Genomic DNA, 21,601 nt, shown 5'->3' on the forward strand with positions numbered 1-21,601 from the left:
TTAGATTTTTCCCCCTTTCATTTAATTTTCAGGATAATTGAAGTAAATCAAAATCAAAAGCAGGTGGAACAGGATATTAAAGTTGCTATATTTACATTGATGGTAGAAATAAATAAAAAAGGAAAAGCTCTACTGCACCAGCTTGAGGTAAGTTACTGCTAATGGGACAGTATGTTACAGCAATTTAATATAGTATTTTCTCGTGTATTTGTGAATTTGGAATCCCCGCCTTTTTCATATAATTGTTTCCATTTATGACTCAATAATATTTCTTCATTCCCGAGTTTTCTTTTGCCAGATTCTGCATTGTAGCTTAGAGTTTATGGCTTAATGTGTACTTGGTAACACAAAGCACAATGCTTTGCTTGAAGAAGGAGCTCTGTAAATGTTGAAGAGATTAATCATTTTAGATTCATTGAAATGACAATTTTGGGTCCCTGAAGCGGTACAATTGAGCAAAAATTTTTAGAAAGATAACAAAGCTGTATTTCATTTTGAAACATAAACATTTAACCTGATGAGAAATTAGATAAAAGGACGTGTCTCCTGCTTTCAACGTTTTACAGTCTTGACTGTGAAAGCAGTATGTAGGGAGGGATGCTCAAGGTACTTAAGATAGTTGTTTCTCACAATGGTAAGAAAGATATTATGGTCTTCATGGGCTTTATTACACTAATGAAGGTCAGGATCCAAAGTCAGTGTTTGACTCCAAATAATAATGAGGTTACAACTTCTCCATGGTATATTAACATAATATTAATTGGATGGTATTTTAGTATTCTTTAGTATATTGGTGCAGAAAGAATTCACAGTAAAGCAAGCAATTTACAGTGAGAAGAGAATTAGAATTCTGATGTTTGAAGATGGGGGCGAAAACCACTCCTAGAAATAATTTAGTTCAAACTCTTTATTTTGTAGTTGACAAAATTATAAGGTCTTTGTCCCACGGAGTCCTATCCCTCCTGGGAAAGCATGATCATTCCCATGGCTTATCAGACATACAGGAAACAAAGACTAAAATAATTCTCTGTTCTTTTGGAAACAGACAGATACTTAGTGAAGAAGTGTTCTGTCCAGACAGCCTCATTTACAGGAACTATTTTTTCAAGGTTCTGTGATTATTTTTTTCTTTAAAGAACCATTTTAAACAAGGTTTTCCAAGTTCTGCTTAAAATCAGACCTCACTTAGATTTGCTTTCTCAGAGATTAGCAGTGCATTCATTGCTATGGCTCTTTCCAGATTTCTCTGTTAATCAGAATCACTTGAAGATAACAAAAGATGACCAGATCCCAAATCTCTAGCAATGAAGAACCTAGTCATCAGTATTATTTATAATCAACTTTATCGACTTACAGTTTTTATAGCACCTTTTAAATATGCCTCTGGTCCTCATATCCATTCTCCTGGTTCACAGAATCCTTCTTAAACAAATGTAGCCACTTTTATCTAAGAATCCAGAAATTGGGTCAAATAGTTGTTACCATAGAAGACCCAGGCTTCTTATTGTCGATGTACAACCTCTCCCAAAGTCAACAAAACTTACATTCTTTCTAGTATGTCTCTAAAGAAACATTTAGGCTATTTCTGACCACTGTAAAAAGTAAGTAATCTCTAAACTTAAATTAGATGTAACAAAGCCATTGACTGTCATTGTAGTTTTTCCCTTAATTCACTTCAGCACCTGTGTATTTTCCAAATTTGAAATTGACTAGGGTCAGGATCTAGGTTCATTTTTTAAAAATGAGACTATAAATCCATATTGGAGTGTAGCAACTTTATTTTTAAACTTCAGGATCAGTACAAAACTCTGTCGTTTTCCCCTTCCCTTGCAAAGACTTTTGGATAGAGAATTTTAAAATAACCCAAGTTCAGTACGCTCTCTTTTTTGTTTTTAAGATTTTATTTATTTATTTTAGAACATGCACCTGCGAACAGGCGAAGGGCAGTGGGAGAGAGAAAATCCCAGGCAGACTCCCGGCTAAACACAGAGTTGGATGCAGGGTTCTATCCCAGGATCCTAAGATCATGACCTGTGCTGAAACCACCAGTTGGACGCTTAACCGACTGAGCCGCCCAAGCTCCCCCAGTGCTCTCTACTTTTGATTAATCTGTGTTCTTGCTTGTGTGCTTCGCTTAGAGATATTCTGTACTCTGCTTTTATGTAGTTTTTCTGAGAATGCTTTGGCACCTCTAGTCGTTTTATCAATTGGCTCCCAAGGTATTTCTTAATAGACAAAAACATATCCCTTTCTAACCACATACAAAGTATAAATGTTGGCTACCATATGGCATGACTGGCTGCAAAGTGGTTGCAGTCAAGACTAGAATGCCTGAAAAGGTGAAATCCTGTGACTGCACAAATCATGTGATCTGGTAATTTTATTAGATTGCTGGATGATGCATCTATTTTATTTGTGAGTATTGAATTTAACAGGCCTTTACTATATCATAGTTAATCCATGACTTCTGTCCCTTTTTGGATATTGAAAGTTGCATGAACAGAGACCTAAATTTGCAGAATGTGTCAAACTACTAGACCAAGGGTCTGGGGTGGGGGTGCGGAGGCAGTGACGGCAGTGGTGATGGTGGCAGCAGCAGAAGCTCCGCAGTGTTTGGGGCACGGGTTTTGGGGGCAATGAGAGCGATCCTTCATACCGAGGGAGAAAACCACTAAGCATATTTTAAGTTTCTATCATTTGAGTTCTCAGAGGTGGCAGTTACTCTAATTTGGTAATCTGAAAATGACAATTAAAATATGTTGTATGCAAGACAAATGTTGAAATTTTCTTCTTTTCAGAGCCTTGCAAAGGACCATCGCATGAAACTTATGCAACAACAACAGGAAGTGGCTGGGCTTTCTAAACAGTTGGAGCATGTCATGCATTTCTCTAAATGGGCAGTTTCCAGTGGCAGCAGTACAGCATTACTTTATAGCAAGCGACTGGTAAGATAGACTGAATAATGCATCTCACATACCATCTAAACACAGAGAAACAGTGGCGGTATTAGAATATTTAACATTCAGAAATGTTCGTTAGTCTATTTGTACTTCATTGCCCTTCACCTAGTTCATATTCTTTACCTATTTCTAATTTTAATCAAAATATTTTGGTTTTAAAGAATATATTAACTGCCATGGTTTAGGTGTAACTTCAGTTTTAATCTACCATTGTCATTCCTGTCTTACTCTTTTCCAGGTTTTCTTTCAGTGGCTATTACACTTAATACTAAAAATAATGATAATAGTAAATATTTCTTGATCACCTGTAGTGTGTCAGACACTAATTCCAAGCATTTTTCATGTAGTATTTCACTTAAACTTTTGCATCATTTTGGTGGGGGGGGGGTGTTGTTTGTTTGTTTGAAGTTTTTATTTAAATTCTAGTTAATTAACATATAGTGTAATATTGGTTTCAGGAGTAGAATTTAGTGATTCATCAGTTACATGTAACACCCAGTGCTCATCAGGACAAGGGCCCTCCTTAATCTGCATCACCCATTTAGCCCATTCCCTGCCCTCCTCCCTCCCTCCCCCCCCCCCCCCCGCCATCCACCCTCAATTTGTTGTAATTGGGAAATCTTTGCTTATTTGACAGGGAAAACAGTAGTATTTTAGGGGCACCTGGGTGGCTCAGTGGGTTAAGCCTCTGCTCAGGTCATGATCTCAAGGTCCTGGGATCGAGCCCCGCATGGGGCTCTCTTCTCAGCTGAGAGCCTGCTTTCCCCACTTTCTCTGCCTGCCTCTCTGCCTACTTATGATCTCTGTCAAATAAAGAAAATATTTTTAAAAACAAACAAAAAACTGATTAGTAACTATTTCTGAAACTATTCCTAATCATGCATTGTATTCACTCTTAGAATTTTTTCTTTCATAATATTCAGTGATAGAATCTTTCTTGAGTCTTTTCTTTTTTAAAGTGCTTTATTGATGTAATGAAAAACAGCTTCTATATAGATATCTATCTTCTGTTTTCCTGAATATTTTTCTGAAAGTGAAACAGAAAAAGAAAAGTAGAAAATGAGAGAATTCTTTTTTCAATTATGATGAAAAATTAGGATTATTGAATATTGTTACTACGTATGTGTAAGACAATCATACAGATATTCAATCTCTTCTGTTTAAAAATTTCTCTAATTTTATTCTCTAATTTTGTTTACAATTATAATAGAAAACAATAAAAATAGAAGATCGATTATTTAGTTATGTTAATGATTTCTTGACATAGGAGAGAAGGAGATTGTTTTATTTTATATATAGGAGAAAATGGGCTCAGCAAATTATAAGGAATCAGTTATAAGGAACCAATACTTGACTAAATCATTTTTTTCCTAATTTTTAAAAGCCTGTGGAACCCAAGTGAGCCTCAAGGCATTACCAGTAGCCAATGTGGTTAATAAAATAATTTGCCTGTAATGCCTACAGAGCTAAGGCTCATGATTATCTGTAAACACTTACAAGGGTTTCCAACCTCGAAAGCTTTGAAAATTGCTACATTCTACACTGGTTTTCATCATTCTTGGGCTTGTTACCCATAGCCATGTTTACTCAGGTTATCCTTTAAATGATGGCTTTTATGTGCTTAAAAAAATAAGAAATGCCTTGCAGGTCTGAAAGTTCAAGTTTGACTTGCAATTCTCAGTTCATCTTTTTGCTGTAGGAATTATGGCCAATAAACAAAACCCAATGCAACAGCGGAATCTTTTCAGAAGTCCAGTTTTAAATATATTGAAACATTGTCAGAGTATTTCCTCAGGATTCTTCTGTCAGCACGTTAACACTGAAGTTATTCTTATGTAATTTAGAAGGGGGGCAAGAAATATTGACAGAAGAAAGACCGGGAGAGTAAAGCACTATCATCCTTTTTACTAGCAGTAAATATTTCTGTAATAATAGCAATTAGGAAACTATTAAGTTACAAAAGAAATTTTACAATCTCTTCTTTTTCCTCTGCTCCCATCTAATTACTCTTTGAAGACCTTCTTTATGTTTTCCTGAAGGTGTCATTGGCGGCACCTTGCTTCTATTCCTTGGGGCTCACAGTATATGATGCTTCTTGCCTGGGTACTGGTACCCTTTCTTAGAATGCCTCTTCTTTCCTGAGTAACTAATGTTCATCTTTTTCAAAGACTGCCAGCTTCAGTTTAGGTTTGTCTTCCTTTCCTCTTGGCAGCCTTTCATGCCCAAAACTGGATTGAGTTTCTGTTCTCTGTGCTTGCAAATCCTTTGTGCATATGTTCATCATACTATTACTGACTTTATCTACTATTGTATTTGCATGTTTTTATGACTCTCATTAGACTTTATACTTCTAAAAGGCAGGAATTTTGTGTTACTCAATGCTTGATGTATAGGAATGAAACAAAAGATCGATGGTGAAAAAATGGCAGATAAAACATCTTCTGTCAGAAATTCTAAGTATAAACAAAACTGCGTGTTAATTTTTACAGGATTGGAAATTGAAATACTAAATTTCTTCTTTAAGTTTAACTTCAATAGAAAGGAGACAGTATACAGTATTACTATCTTGAAAGCTGTTTTCATATCTTTCTGTCTTAAAAAACTTTTTTCATCTTTTGCTTTTTGAAGTTTTCAGTGTGAAACCTGAGTATATTTAAGTTCAGATAGATCTGAAAGGATTAACAAGTCTACTTCAGGAACCACTGGGGCACCTGGGTGGCTCAGTCAGTTCAGTGTCTTCCTTTGGCTGAGGTCTTGATCCCCAGGTCCTTGCTCAGTGCGGAACTTGCTTCGTCCTCTCCCTCCGCTTGCTGATCTCCCTGCTTGTGCACTCTCTTTCTCTCTCTCAGAAAAAAAATAAATAAAATCTTTTTTTTTAAAGAAAGTATATTTAATGAACCATTATCTTCTACACTAGCCAGGCTTTATGACCTTTCAAAATGAGATTAGCAGTGCCTGCTAAAACATGTATCAGGAGTTTTGACAAGGTTTACATTTTAGATGGGTAGTAAAATAATTTGACAGAGAGCTCTTACATCTTGACAGCAAAGTACATCATTACTTAATGAATCGAGTTTGCCCAAGTTTGATAATATTTTTAGACCTTTGCACAACTTAATTAGCAAATAGATACTGAGTTGTAATTAAATTGTGTCTTTTAGTTTTTCAATAGCAAAAGAAGGGATTTACAGCATAGTACCTGAAGGGGGAAAGGTATGTCCCAGGGGTTTACATCATAGTTCCCTTTATTTAATAGAGCTAATTTTCTTTTAAGAAAGTGCTCACATTTCTGATTTTAACCATTTTTTCTACAGCAATGATAAAGAAGGGAAAAGTTTATTTCACCATGTAAATCAATAAATGTAAAAAGAATAGTAGATAAGCAGCACATTTTGGTTAGTATCGTAGAGGTAATTAAGGAGTCATCAGAGTACACTAACCTAGTGAATAGAGAATTGATGGAAAAGGATTTCAGTGTAATCCTAGAATACCTCTTTGCAAAATACTAACCAGTTACAAAGGGGGAAATACGGTGAATTTAAGGTGAAGAAACTGGGCAGCAGAATTGCCAGGTGATGAGGATTTGTATCAGCAGTTGTGGGACAGATTGACATCCTGAGCTTCCTGATCTGATGCGCTAAGAAATGCACATTATCTTTGTGTGGGTTCCCTACAAAGATGCTTTACTAAGTCTGATCAGGAGGAACTACACTCAGACCTATGTTGTCATCTTGCAGAATATAAGCCCCAAACTCTTCAAAGCTATCAAGGACATAAATGACAGGGAACTGGAGAGATGTGGCAACTAAACCCAACCTGTGTTCCTCATTCTGGGAAGTGACCCTGTTGGGAGACTTGCCATTTGAATGAGGTCTTTGGATTAGAATGTAGTGTTGTGACAAACCTGCTTTTGGAATTTGGAACTTGCCACTTATGTTAGAGGATCTTTGTTTTAAGATACACTCACTGGAGTGCTTGGGGTAGACAGAACCTCACGTCTTCAACTTGCCGTCGAGAGGTTCAGAAAAAGATAAGTAATAGTGTATGTGTGCAGAAGCAGTTGGGCGGGCACTGGAACAAATCTGCTAATACATTAACAGTTGGGAAATCTGGGTAAAGAGTTCTTTTCCATTTTCTACAATTTTAAAATTATTTCAAAGTGATCAAATTTTGGGAAATGATAAAACCTGAGTGTATTAATGAGGGAAAATTCTTGGAATAATTAGTTTGGTTAGCATTCTTACAGTGAGAACTGTTACAGGATGTAAAAAATTAGAGGGAGAAAAACTTAGGGAGAAGAACACTGTGAGTGCTGTTTGCTACACAGTGTGCCATGTGTTCCGCATACTTATTATAGCTGATGGAAATAATTTAGCAACTGAAGCAAATTTATTTACTCAATGCTTACTTCTTGAATACCTGCTATATATTAGGCAGCATTCTAAGCACTGGGAAAACAATACAATTTTTGCCCTCAAGGAGTTGGGTTTTAGTGGAGAGAGTACAGAAATAAGTAAAATATGTATACTGTTACATGGTGTTAAGTGCTCTAGAGAAAAGTAAACTAAGGAAAGGAGTCTGGGAACGTTGGGGTAGGGATTGTAGTTTTAGATACATAAATCTATCTAAAAAAGGTGATATTTGAACAGATATTGAAGGAAGTGAGGAAGCAAGCCCTGTTGGAAGTAAATACTCAAGGGAAAGAAATTCTGGCAGGGAACACAGCAAGTGCAAAGATGGAGGTGGAAGTTTTTGTGGTACGGATACAAGGAAGCCTGGGGGGCCAGAAGGGTGAAGGAGCAGAAAGTGGTATGAGTACGAGAAGTAATGCGAAGTCAAATAGCACAAGCATTGTAGTTCATTATGAGGACTTTGGTTTTTAATCTGAGTAAGATGGGGACGCATTTGAGAGGGACTTGAGAAGAAGAGCAGAATATGATTTATATTTTAACAATCACTGTGGCTATTGAGAGCAAAGAAGAAATAAAGGAGACCAGTTAGAATCTTACTGCAATAAGGTGGTTTTTCCAAGGTAGGAGGAGGAGAATGAATAGAGTTGATAGGAAAACTGGTAGGGTTATCCATGTCTTTTAAGGATAGAAGCAGTAGGATTTGCTTACAGATTGAATGTAGAGCTTGAGAAAAAGAGAGGAACCAAGGACTGACAAAGTGGTGGAAAAGTAGTGCTGCCAATAATGGAGATGGAGAAGATTATAAGACAAGTAGACTTAAAGAGAAATATCAGAAGTTCTCTTTTAGACATATTAAATTTGAGGTGCCTGTCAGACAAGCAGGTGGAGATGTTGACTTAGCAGTTGGAAATGCAAATTCAAAAGAGAGATCCAGACTTGAGCTACAAATTGAAGAGTAATTTACACTATGAGACTATATGAGATCACTAAAACTATGTGGGTATAGGAAAGTAGAGGGCAGCTGCAGGACTGGAAGAACAAACACTGGAGACTGGGATGGTGCATTGGAACCGAAACCTATTCTCAGTGGCCCCAAAAAATAGCAGCCTGTAAAATAAAGGCAAAACCATGAGAGTATAGTATGCTGAAAGCCAAGTGAAAGAAATGGTTTCAGGAAAGAATGGGAGGAGGGGAACAGGGAGCGGTAAAAATAGATGAGTTTTTTAAAGAGTTTTCTGTAAAAAGAAGAGCAGGAAAATGGAGCAGTGGGTGTTAGAGGAGAAAAGGAGCCAAGAGTTTTGTTTTCAGCTGGGAAAAGTTAAAACATGTTTATATGTTGATAAGAGTGACCAGTAAAGTGGAAGCCTAGGTGATAAAGGAGAGGGAAGAAAATTGCTGAGCAGTGTCTGTGAGTAGACAAGAAGGGTTGGGTACTGTTGCACAAGTGGAAGGACTGGCTTCAGAAGTATGGCCATTTAGGGGCACCTGGGTGGCTCAGTCTTTTAAGTTTATAACTCTTCATTTCAGCTCAGGTCATGATCTCGGGGTCCTAGAATCAAACTCCACATCAAGTCTCCAGGCTCCATGGGGGAGTTTGCTTGATATTCTCTACACCCACCACCCCATTCCTCCCTCCAGCTCCGGGTATATGCTCTCTTGCTTATTCTCTGTCTCTCTCAAATAAACTCTTAAAAAAAAAAAAAAAAAAGAAAGAAAGAAACATGGCCATTTAATCCATTGTAATAGGAGGGAACACTTATACTGACAAGTGGTGAGAATTTGTAGAAGGTCCCTAATTGTTCCTTGCTTTCTCAGTAAAATTATAAGCAAAATCATCAGCTGAGATTGAGAATGGAAAAGGAAGGAGGTGCTAGAGATTTGAGAAGAAAATATGAGTAGTTATTTAGGAGGGTAGGGAAGTAAAGTACCAGAAAAATGTCAGGATAGCCAGTCAAATTTAGGGGCCTAGCGGAAGTAAATTATCATGTGTTTATTAGTCCATTTATATCTGGGCAAAAGTTGGGTATAAAACCAGGGTTGTTTTGTTTTGTTTGGGGAAAAGTTGAGAGGGAAAGAAGTACATGTGCTAGAGCATGTGAGAGAAAGAGATATAAGGGTATATGTAAGGTGATTATGGTGATTGACCCTGGGCTTTCAGTTGGGTAAGGTTAATGGCGAGGTGAGCTCACAGGACAGGGGAAAATTATAAGAGCAAACATTGATAGGACCCTTAAGGTTTATAGCATTATTGGTACCTGGGACTAGAGGAAGCTGGAAAGAAGGATCAGCTGGTTGGATATTAAAATCACCAAGAATTAATGACAAGAGTAATGTTAGAGATGGTGATAATGAGCCAGGAACTAAATTCTTCAAGGACTGAGGGAAAATGACCAGCTATTCACTGAGAACTACAATGTGGAAGGAGGTGGGTGATATGGTGTGATGACACGAGATCCCAAACATAGAAGCAAGGAGAACAATCCCTAACTGAGATTAATTTGTACTTCCCAAAACTCATTAGCCCCCTAATATAAATGTTAAATCCTTCTTTAAAAGAGTAAGTAAAATAAATAAAAGAGCAAAATGTGTTAAAATTTATTTTACAAATACTTAATTGGTGCTTCTCTGAGGTTTTAGTAATTTAAAAAACTGACTTTAACCTATCACTTTAAGATACTTTTCAGTTTTGTATTCAGTAGTATAGCTAATTGAATTATATCTCAAAACTTTTAACATGTTAAAAAAAAACCTGCTTATCCACATTTATAACTTAGATAGGATTACTTATTTTCTGTTAGCATACATGCCAGAGATCATTTTTGTGTATTTACTGGGAACTTAATAAATTATTTGACTGATTAAAGATGCTGATGTTTAGTTGTCTCTCCTTTCTTCTAGATTACATACCGGTTACGGCACCTTCTTCGAGCGAGGTGTGATGCTTCCCCAGTGACCAACAATACCATCCAGTTTCACTGTGATCCTAGTTTCTGGGCTCAAAATATTATCAATTTAGGTATGCCCTTATGTCCATTTTCTCAAAGTGCCATTTGTTTCTGGAGTTCTTAATGATTATGATATGTTACTGAAAATGTATTCCCTTCTACCCCCAAAGTGTTTTTATAACCCTGTTTGGACTACATGGAATTTTGCCAGTTTTTTATTGTTATGTGTCTGCGTGACACATGCATGAATACAAATACACATGTAAATAAGTGGATGATATGAACATCCTTTATATTGACTCCACAGAGTAGACTTCAGGGTTTAGAAGTTCTTTTTTCCATACAATCTTGTTTGTATTGTAGTTAATAAAACTTTTGACTCGTGACTGCCATCAATACAGGATTTTTTTATATTTGGAATGTTTTCTGATAAAATAGTATGTCTCCTATTGGCTTACTTACTCTTAATACCCAGTTATGAAGTGCCTAAAGGTTCATTTGCTTGATCTTGCTAGGGAAGACTTCTCATTTTTTTATTCCGTCTTTTATGTAATAATTATATATTTTTAAACTTCCTAATTAGAGTGTAACATGCACACAGAAAAGTGCCCCAGTTTTAAGTATTAGAGCCCACTGAGTAATCACAAAGGGAGACTATGATTTTTGGTCAGTTCACATATCTTCGCAGGCAGTTCAGCAGGAAGTTATTACTTTAACTTCCCTATATTACTTGCTAGTAGAAAAAGTCTTCACTTCTTTGCTTCTTAATTTCTCACAGGGAATCTATAGAAGTAGAAATTTAAGAATTCCCTGTACATTCTTCATTCAACCACCACTGTATTCCCTTTGATGACAGTTTTTGGTCTCATTGACTATGTTTCAAAGACATCAAAGATGGTTACCCTTTCATTCCCTAGGCTAGATTCTGGGTAGGAAAGGAAGAAGTGGCTAGAAAGAGAGACAGTGCTGTCATTAATATACCAAGAAAGGAAGCAATAAGCTACACAGATCTCATCCATACAACAGAAGAAGAAAAAGGATGGTGATAAGATGAACCCTGAGGCTTAGTTTCAAAGTGCATGCAGCAGTGTATTTATTGGTGGGTAACTGGCCACTGGAATCACACACGATCTCAGCTATATTACTAAAAAGAAGCATTTTAATACAAAGTGTGTTTTTTAAGTAACTGTTTCTCTATCCCACCAAACCACCACGCCTTTAGCTCTACAGAGAACCTATCCACATAAATAGTCATATGCAGAAATATGTGCACTTATAAGCATATTGCTTACACTATAAACCACATGATGTAGATGTAGGTAAAATTAAGAGTATGTGTGTAACTATACCCACATAAGTGGATATAATTTTAGATGAATCTGTATCAGCAAAAACAAAATAAAACAGCATCCCTTTTGTAAAGTTTGTGCAAATCCTGTAAAAAAATTAAACAGTATCATTTACTCTAAGACTTCTCTCAGAGCTATCATTTACAGTTGTATATATTGTCATTTACAATGAGGTTTGCATCTTAAATATTCTAACAAGGAGACAAGCTTTCCTAAACTTGTTTATCCATGGCTTCTGAGAAATAGAAGAGTACAAGGGAAAAATAATTGATCTAGATGAATGTTCAGTTAATGTCTTGGTGAGTTTGGGTAAGTTGTTGAATCTCTCTGAACCCTTAGATCCCTTGTCTAAAGAAAGGACTTAAACAAGGATATACATAGACTTACTATCATATTGCCTGCATACAGTGAGTATTTAATGAATGATAACCACATTTTTTAGGATGTTTATGCTTAGTAAATCAGAAACATTTGATTCTGTACTGTTGAAGAACTCAAGCTTTGGCCTTGTGCTTTAACCAGACCCACTTAGAGGCATCTTTGAATTCTAAAAGTGTAACTGTAAGCCAGAGTATTGTCCCTCAAAGGACTGATGTCGTGTGCACTGTGAAGATATAAGGAACTTGAAAGGTGACGAATTGCTCACACTAGAGAATCAGAAATATATTGTGGGAATTTTAGAACCAGTGTCAGGTTTGCTTGTTTTGTTTTGATAAACAACAGCAGTTCTCAAGATACAGTATGAGGCTGTTCTAGGAGACCACAAGGACTCCCTTTTCCAACTACATGTCGGTCTGTGGCCAGTTTTCTTCAGATATTTCAACCCCAAAGTATATAATGACAGATAATGCAAAAACAGAAGAGTTCAACTTTTAGGCGAAACATGTAGAGAGATTTTTAAAAATACTAAGACAATGACACTCCACTAATTTTTTTGAAAAATTATTTTTCTTAAAAATATTATGGGTTATTTTTAAATGAATTGAAGTAAAAAATGCTTTTAATGGTTTCTAATATGGTAAAATTTGATTAGAACTTACATAAACAAAAGCTCTTTGGGGCCTTCTATTTTTAAGAGTCTAAAGTGTTTCTGAGACCAAAAAATTTCTTGGCAATTTGAAGTTCAGCAAAAATAGCCTTATTTCACTAACAGAAAAACTTTACAACTTAACTTTTTCTCTTTGATTAGGTTCTTTAGTAATTGAAGATAAAGAGAGTCAGCCACAAATGCCTAAGCAGAATCCTGTTGTGGAACAGAATTCACAGCCACCAGGTGGTTTATCTTCAAACCAGTTATCCAAGTTTCCAACACAGATCAGCCTAGCTCAATTACGACTCCAGCATATGCAGCAACAGGTAATGGCTCAGAGGCAACAGGTGCAACGGAGGCCAGCACCTGTGGGTTTACCAAACCCTAGAATGCAGGGGCCCATCCAGCAACCTTCCATCTCTCATCAGGTAAATTTGGAAGCAGGCCTGTCCTAACTTAGATAATTATAGTACAATTGTATTCAGCATCTTTTAAAATAACCAAGACATCTATCATCTATGATATAAATACATGAATTTATAAAAATTTATCAAAGTATCCCTGATTTTACTCCTAGTTTTTAGTCTTTCTCAAAAAGGAATTAATGGTTTATTTAGCCGGTACAACTATTTTCATCTATTCTTTGTTGTCTTCAGTTATAACCGAGGATAAATGGTTGCATTCCTAAACAACGCATGCCTATGGCTGATGATAAAGTTGTGTATCTGTAACTCATCATTCCCGTATTAGTGCTTCAGAATGATTTCTACTTCAGTTATCTGGTCTTTGTGGGGATGCAGTGTTTAGGAAAACTGCAGCGCGTCTTAGAAATTAGGGTAAAACGAAAGAAAAAGGTTGGGGAATGGTTCACTAGAAATCTCCCTTCTTCAGACTCTGAGCAGGTATTCCATGAACCATTCTTATTTTTATTAGCTATGAAGTATTCCATTTACTTTTAATCTATTTTTGAAGATAAGTTTATATGCTCTGTTAAAGAGTTTTACCATCCCGCTCAAGTGAGATCTGGGTATGCTTAAAAGTTTACTCAAGAATGTAAAGTCTGATTAATTCATACAAATTGTTATTTACAGTTACATTTATTTATTTGTACTCTTCTATTTATAAGAAGGATTTGAAGTAGTATACTTTAAATGGATTGGCACAAATGAATGAAATGGAACAAGGCTTAATAAGAATCAAAAGTGTGCGGAACTAGGTTAAGAATTCTTTTACTTGAGAACAAGGCTTAGATGAGAATTTTTTCACAACCAAAGAAAACAAGAAACAGATATAATATCTATTATTTGGTAAAAAGGAAACATGCCAGTTAACTAGGAAAGAACCTTTTAACTAGTATTTTTCTAGTGCTGAGAGGAATGTATAAAGTGGTTCTTTATGAAAAAGTAATTAAGAATGGCATAATAATATTTTTTGTAGCAATTTTACAAAATAGGGAATTTGTCTTCGTAGGGTTCTTACTTACCCTGAATAAAGTTATGGACATGTATAGATTCTGATTTTGTTAAGTTGCTTCTGTGAAGACCTAAAGCAATTTATTTCAGGCTTATGGCTTTCTAGTAATTTGATTAAGAAGACATGTCAGATCCAGGGGAATATTAATATACCCAGTAGATTAGACATCTTTGGTGGGTGTTCCATGGGAAAAGACTTTGTACACTTTAGATACCAGGAGCACAACTGACAGAGTTGAAATTTTAAGAAAATTGAGGAATAATTTTGTCATTACCTCTGCAGACTGATACAGTGCAGGTAGACCTTAAAAAGTACCAAAATATTTGTAAAGATAAATCTGAAGAGAAGAGAGAGTTCAGTGCCTAGTGCTAAGCATTTTCTTGATTACTATTTATGTTAAGTGTCTGGGAGATTGAAAAGTGATTTTTATTTAAGTTTATTAACATGAAAAAAGATAAATTCATTATTTTTGTTAATTGCCTTTTCAATAAGAAGTAGGGAACTGAGGCATTTAGTAGATACTATGTGACTTGGTCCCTCTATCATTGTTATTTACAAGGAATCACAAAGGAAATGATGTCTGAGCCTTCCGCCTACTTATCTCAGAAATTTGCTTTTGATCTTATTTTTTTCCTCTCTAGGATTTACTGCTGTATAATCTATATAATACACGATCTCTATTCTGAAACCTAGTTTTTCCTCTTAGAAATAAAGTAATTTTCGCATCTTTTGGTTGTTCCCTAACACAGTATTGTTTTTCTACTACTCTCAGTGACTCCTGAATCTTCTTTCACACTCATCTCTCATTTTTATGTGTTCTCTGCCAAATACTCATACATTTTTCACTCATCAGTCTGTCCTCCATAAGCTTTTACAGTGCTCTGCCCAGCTATATACTTTGTTTTCTACCAATTTATTTACATATAAGTGTGGGAAGGTGTCTCTCTGTAAGGAGGTTGTGTGTGCCTCTGGCTTTGTGGGTATGTTCAAATCTCACTCTACATCTGTCCATAGGACACAGTTAAGTTTCAAGGACTACTTATAAAAATTGCTTGCATGAGAGTTCCTTATTTCTTATTCCTTTGAATATTAACCAGGTAATCTGCATGGTTAAAGAGTTGTATGGTGCAGAGGTAGAACAGAACTAAGTGTTACAAACCTGGTAGACAGTGCATCTGTTTATTCAGCAATATGCAGTCTATTTCAGTGGACAGATCACACCTTGTTAGAGAGCACTGTCACCTGTTATTTTATACACACTTCACAGCAATGCTTCTCACTCCTGAGTCACATTTACTGCTGTGGAGATACTCTTGCTCATGTGTATACATTAATTTTCCTGAACAGTGAATAGATGTTAGAAGGATATCTGCTATCCTTCATGGTTATTATGCACATTTGGGAGCTACTGACCTAGAATACAGTCAAAACCTATAATCATAAAGGTACTTAGCGTGAGGGTGAGGATAATGGTGTTTATATGTCAGTTTGCTTAAGTGCTCAATTATTTCTCTTTTTTCTTTCTGTTTCTTCCTTGCAAATTAGTTGATTCCATTTAATTAAAGTAGCACTGGTTTTGGTTTTTCTCTTATGTGCTTTAACTAGTTCCTAGTGTTACTCTTCAAAGTTGCCTCCCCTCTCTAACACAATCAACTCTAACAGTTTAGAAGAGGGAAGAATACCTGACGTCTTACCAAACTGTGAGCTCCTTGATAGCAGGGTTGACATCCATTCTGATACCGATCGCTCAGACTACATTACTCTAGCGTCAAGTGTCATTCCTTGACTGTATCAATGTGTAAATCTGAGTGGGGCTGTGAGAGTGAGGTAGTAAAGGACTAATGGAAGTTCCTTCATTGCCTCTTAAGGACCATTTCGGATGATTTCCCACTTTTTAAAAAGTTATCTCTTAGATAAATTCAGAACTTTTTCACTATTTCCACTGTAATTTCCCAGTTGTTTTCTGTTACGTTTCTCTTCTACAAAACCCTTCAAGCCACAAAACTTTGAAAATCAAAGAGAATGGCTATGGCTTCAGGCTTATGCATCTGTACAGTTATGACATTTTCTCTAATACTTTTCTCTTCTTCACCCACAGAATTTCCCTTATATTGAAACAGTATCTAAATCTATTTTTGAGTCCGTAATTGCTGGCCACTCTTGAGAGTTGTTACCCAGTGCCAACTGATTTGTAAGAGTGGGGGGAAAGAAGTATTTACCCAGGAAAAAGAGAGTAAATTACACAAATGAGAAAGGAAAAGTAAAAATAGGGGGCAAAATAGAGCTACCTTTTATAGCTGTCTTCCTTCGGAGGACTGAAAGTTAAGGTGCTGTTACTTCAGCCCTGCACATTTCATGTTTGTCCCCTTGTGAATATGGAGGTTAATACTTCCCCTTCTGAGAAGTTCTAATCACATACAGTTGAGAGAGCTAAAAATAAGTACTTGCTTTACAACAAATTGCCAACCATAGAATTGGTTCACCGTGAGACTGTGACTGGCATATAAGGTTACCTTTTTCTAGAACACTGGTCTCAATTTCCAGGGCTAGCATTTATGCACAAAGTAGGCTTGCCTTCCCAGCCCTTGCCCTATCGTATAACCCACCATTGTTGTCCTTGAAGGGTTTCCATTTGAAGTCTATTTTCCTTTAGGGAAATTCATCCTCTCAGCTCTAATTAGTACCTTAATCCACCCCCAGCTACACACCAGCAGGTGTTTTGGTAATGACATAGCGGAGTAGATTTGGATGAAAGCTGTAGTGCTGCCTCTCACTAGCCGTGTGACCTTTTTCAAGTTCTCTAAGCTTTCTAATGTTTAGTGTCCTCATTTGTAAAATGAGGGGAAAGTAATAATGAGGGTAACACATGTAAAATGCTAATCATAATGTCTGACATATGGTTTGACCTCAGTGAGATCTAAAACTCATTAATTTTTAAATGTTATTAATAACAACTGTTTTCATAATTCATGATTTATTGGTTAGGAGTGCAGACCTTGGAGCCAGAGTGCCTGAGTTCAAGTTCCAGCTTCATCTTTAATTATCTTCATTAATCTGGGGCAGGTTATTTAACTTCTCTATACCTCGGTTTCCTTTTCTCAAAAATGAAGAGAATTCCTACCTCATAGTATTGTTGGGAAGATTAAATGAGTTAACTCACGTAAAGCCCTTAAAGCAGTACCTGGCATGTAACAGCTGCTCAGTAAATGCTAGCAATTACTATTCTACCGTCACATTACTTCAGGAGATCTGAAGAGGGCAGTTCTTTGCAAAATGTGATCATCAGAGACTTCGAAGGATACCAAACACAAATTTTCCCTACTTCCTAACATAGCCTATGTCCAGTCCTTTTGTAACCTGCTTAAAGTTGGAAACCTTCCCCCAAGGCTCTTTCCTAATAAAACTTTTCACATAGTTATACACATTCTAGAAGGCTGCCTCCTTCCCCCATACCCATGTTATAGTGTTAATAAGTTATTCATCTGTGACAGAGGTGCTGTCTTTCTGTGAAAGATTTGTTTTTCAAGGGATGATTGTCACTAAATTGGTTTAATTTCTTTTTTCCAGCAACCCCCTCCACGTTTGATAAATTTTCAAAATCACAGCCCCAAACCCAATGGACCAGTTCTTCCTCCACATCCTCAACAGCTGAGATATCCACCAAACCAGAACATACCACGACAAGCAATAAAGCCCAACCCACTACAGATGGCTTTTTTGGCTCAACAAGCTATAAAACAGGTATCCATATTTGCTTTCTTCAGCTTCTTGTTCTGCTTCTCTATTTTCAGATCACATTAAATTTACAGATAAAGCAATGAAGAGCAAGAGCAAGCTTTCCCCCCCCGCCCAGGATTGATTGATTTGAGAGAGAGAAAGTGCATGAGTGGTGGGGAGGAGCAGAGGTAGGAGAGAGAATCCTCAGGCAGACTCCCTGATGAGTGTGGAGCCTGATGTGGGGCTCAGTCCCAGGACCCTGAGATCATGACCTGAGCTGAAACCAAGGGGTTGGATACTTAACTGACTGAGCCACCCAGGCACCCCCCCCTTTTTTTTTAATATATGTGAGTTGCCAAGTTTATTATACACAGACTAATAGAGACAAAGCTAAGAGGAAAGGTCTTGATTTGTAATTAACAAGAAAAAAATCAAGCCACTTATATTGATATTGGAGTGAAGTCCCAGAATAATCAATGAGTCATAGTATGAATTTTGGCAATACTGATAGGTGTAGCTTTTAGCTGAGTTCATTAAGACAGAAGTATTCTAACAAATACAGGTTATATTTCTGCAAAAGAGAATATAAATGAACCTTTAAATTGTTACAAGGAGACTTTTTAAAAACAAACTGAAAGTTTTAATATGAGGTACATAAATATCTGATTACGCTTAATATTTACAGTTATATATTAAGTCCAATGAAGTTTAATATTTATATTCTTAAATGTCTTTGGGTAAAATTATTTTTTAGATAAGACATTACTTTTTAACAAGTAAAAGTTCTCTTTGTCTTCTCCAAGAACTTGTGTCAGCAGTCTTTCCAGCTTAACATTTATAGATTGATTTCAGTTTTCGGGTTTTTTTGCCAAGACCAAATTAAGGAATATGCTAGTTTCATAATTCTGTGATACTCGTTTAATCAAATGATCTGAAAATTCTGTTGTAAAAAGTACACACAGTGTGTGTGTGTGCGTTTATAATTAATTAGGCTTTGTTGTAATATCACCAAATTTTCTTAAATAATATTTAACAAAAGTACTTTTATTTAAAAGTCATACCTCTATTTCATCAGTAAGGAGAGGTGCAAAGGGCCCAAACTACAGTTTAGCCTTAAACTTTGCTAATAATTTTTGATCTTGTGCAAGTTTAATCTTTTAAATGTCATTTGCCCCAACTATGCATTTTGTACCTTGCAGAGTTGTGCTGAAAGTGAGTGCTAACATATACAGAAACATCTAGCACATTCTGTGTACACAAGTGTTTACTTTCCCTCTTCCCCATTTATTATTTTTAATGGGTAGATACACACTCTAAGAATGTTTTTTAAAATGTTTCCTGGTCAAAATGTAAACATGAACAAATAAATGAACAAATTAAGAAAATATAGTGGGGAATTGGTTTTCAGTTGGTTAATTTAATAAACTGTAGCATACTTGCACAGTGAGAATACTTTAACCTACTGAGAAAATGCGGTAATCTATATGTGATTATGTTATATGGGAAAAACCATGTTCTAGAATTTTTGTGGGGCATTACCTCATTTTCCTGGTTGTATATCTGTTTTATTGTATGTATGACATATATGATTTATATTTACATCATATGTATATGACATATATGTATGATATACATATATACATGATATATAAAAACCTGGAAAAATAAACATCATCTATAACTGTGATTATTCTGTGGGAGGGAAGGAGGATTAGGGTCCAGAGAAAAAGAAAAAGATGAATGATGGATGGATATATATGATGGGTAGGTGGTGAAGAGAGGACATTCACAGGTTTCTTTACACAATATTTTCAGTAAAGAATATAAATTAGATTTTCCAAAATTGGAATGCTTCTGACACTATCAGTCTTTATAGTGTAGTCTATGTATAAACCTTGTGTTTGAAGATTTTTTTTTCCCTTGCATAGTCTTGAGATGCCTTTCAGTTGATTTCCTTTTATTTTATGTTTCATTATGTTTTATTATGAAAATTTTCAAACACAGCAAGTTCAAAGAGTTGTATAGGAGACATATTGTTCTATTTGCCTTCTCATTTATTATTCCATATACCTGTATATTCGTCCATCTACCAATCAGGTGTTTTTATTTTTTGACAGGTTTTGAAGTCATTTGTAGAGAGCATCATGGTTCATCTCTGTACTTCTCATTCCTAGTATTCTCTGAATTAATGTATTTGTCTCAGCTTTAACTGAGATTTAACATAAATAACAAAGAGTTTCCTCCAGTGTTTGTTGAGGTTTGGTTATCTGTTCATATGTAAGAAGTGGGTTAAAAAAAAAATCCTAAAAGCCTTGGTCTAGAGCTAACGTTTGATGATTGAGATTTCATGCTAGATTTAAGGCTATGAGGCAGATTTATTGGGAGAATTCTGAGTGTTGCCATCTTTAAGTCTTAGTTTGGCCCAGTTCCCAGAGGATCTTCCTGTCCTCCACCTAAAATGCAGGGCCTGGCTGCTCCTTGAAGCCACATGGGTAAGAAGAATGGTAGGGGGCCAGTGGCAGAGTGTGAGGGAAGCTCAGCATTCAGTGTGAATATGGTTTCTTAATCTTCGTTTTCAGTGCAGTAGTTTTCTGCCTTCTGCTGAACCTGGTGCCTTTCAGCCAAATGACACTGTTTTACCTGTTTTAGACAATAAATTTCCAGCCTTCATCTGTGGAGATGGAGGAAGTCCACATTGTCTTGGGGTAACTACAGGTAAAGAAGGAAAGGAACATGGGCTTTAGTGCTTCCTAAACAGACTCTCAGCAGATTGTCCTGTTTTCAGCCCCAGATTCACCTTTCATGCTTCTAATTTCCAAGCCCGTAAGGGTTCTGCAGTATATATTGACTTGCTTCTCTGTTTTCCCCACTGCCAGCTTAGGTTTCAGCTTTCGCAAATTGACTAAGTGATTTGCTGTTTGTCCGTCTTCTTTACAGCTTCCAAAATGGGATTTCTGTCTTCTTTCCTATGTTCTTTGAGTCAAAATCCTTTTTAAAAAATTCCTCATAACTGTTACTTTAGTTTCAGATGTCTTTACTTTAGTTTCAGATGTCTCAGGTAGGGACAGAAGAAAATGTATGTGTTTAGCCCTCCATCTTTACCTCAAAGTTCCTGTCTATGTATGTATTTCTTTTCCAAAATATGTAAGCTTTCTGAGATGGGGTATTATGGTTTTCTGGTTTTAAAAAAGCACTGCTTTTTATTTTATTTTTGGACAGGATTAATGAAAATTATATATCTGTCCATCTCCTCCCCCTCCCCCGCCTTTCAGTTCAAATTATAGTTGAATTCAAATAGCAGAATGTATCTTCTACTTTGTTTTGTAACAGAGGAACAGGGATTAGTTGGACATTTTATGTTTTGGCCTGCTGATAGACAACCTTTCTCCTCTCTTGCTACTGTAGTGGCAGATCAGCAGTGGGCAGGCTGCCGCATCAACTGCCAACAGCACATCCTCTACTCCTTCTAGTCCTACCATTACTAGTGCAGCAGGATATGATGCAAAGGCTTTCGGTTCACCTATGATTGATTTGAGCTCACCAGTGGGAGGTTCTTATAATCTTCCTTCTCTTCCAGATGTAAGTATACACAAAATTTATACTAAGAATCTTTTGAGAATTTTTAAGTGAACTTAGATCTGGTAAAAGGCCTTGAGTTAGTCAGGTTATAGGTTGTGTGTTTGGTTTTCGAAGTCATTTTTATTCTTTAGAAATA

The 21,601-nt window shown here is 36.2% G+C and overlaps 1 protein-coding gene across 2 annotated transcripts in view; it reads left to right on the plus strand.

Moving 5' to 3' along the window:
- The window catches only part of TRIM24 (tripartite motif containing 24), a 94,083-nt gene that overhangs the window by 59,847 nt on the left and 12,635 nt on the right, over positions 1-21,601 (plus strand). The window contains exons 6-11 of one of the 2 annotated variants that reach the window (XM_080818771.1): positions 33-147; positions 2,799-2,945; positions 10,271-10,388; positions 12,856-13,124; positions 17,737-17,910; positions 21,292-21,465. In XM_080818771.1, coding sequence (XP_080674897.1) covers positions 33-147; positions 2,799-2,945; positions 10,271-10,388; positions 12,856-13,124; positions 17,737-17,910; positions 21,292-21,465 — 997 coding nt within the window. The remainder of the gene's footprint in view (positions 1-32; positions 148-2,798; positions 2,946-10,270; positions 10,389-12,855; positions 13,125-17,736; positions 17,911-21,291; positions 21,466-21,601) is intronic. The other variant, XM_080818772.1, reaches the window with a different exon arrangement.

The sequence above is a fragment of the Martes martes genome, assembly GCF_963455335.1.
Source record: "Martes martes genome assembly, chromosome: 11".
In the NCBI taxonomy this organism is placed as follows: Eukaryota; Metazoa; Chordata; class Mammalia; order Carnivora; family Mustelidae; genus Martes; species Martes martes.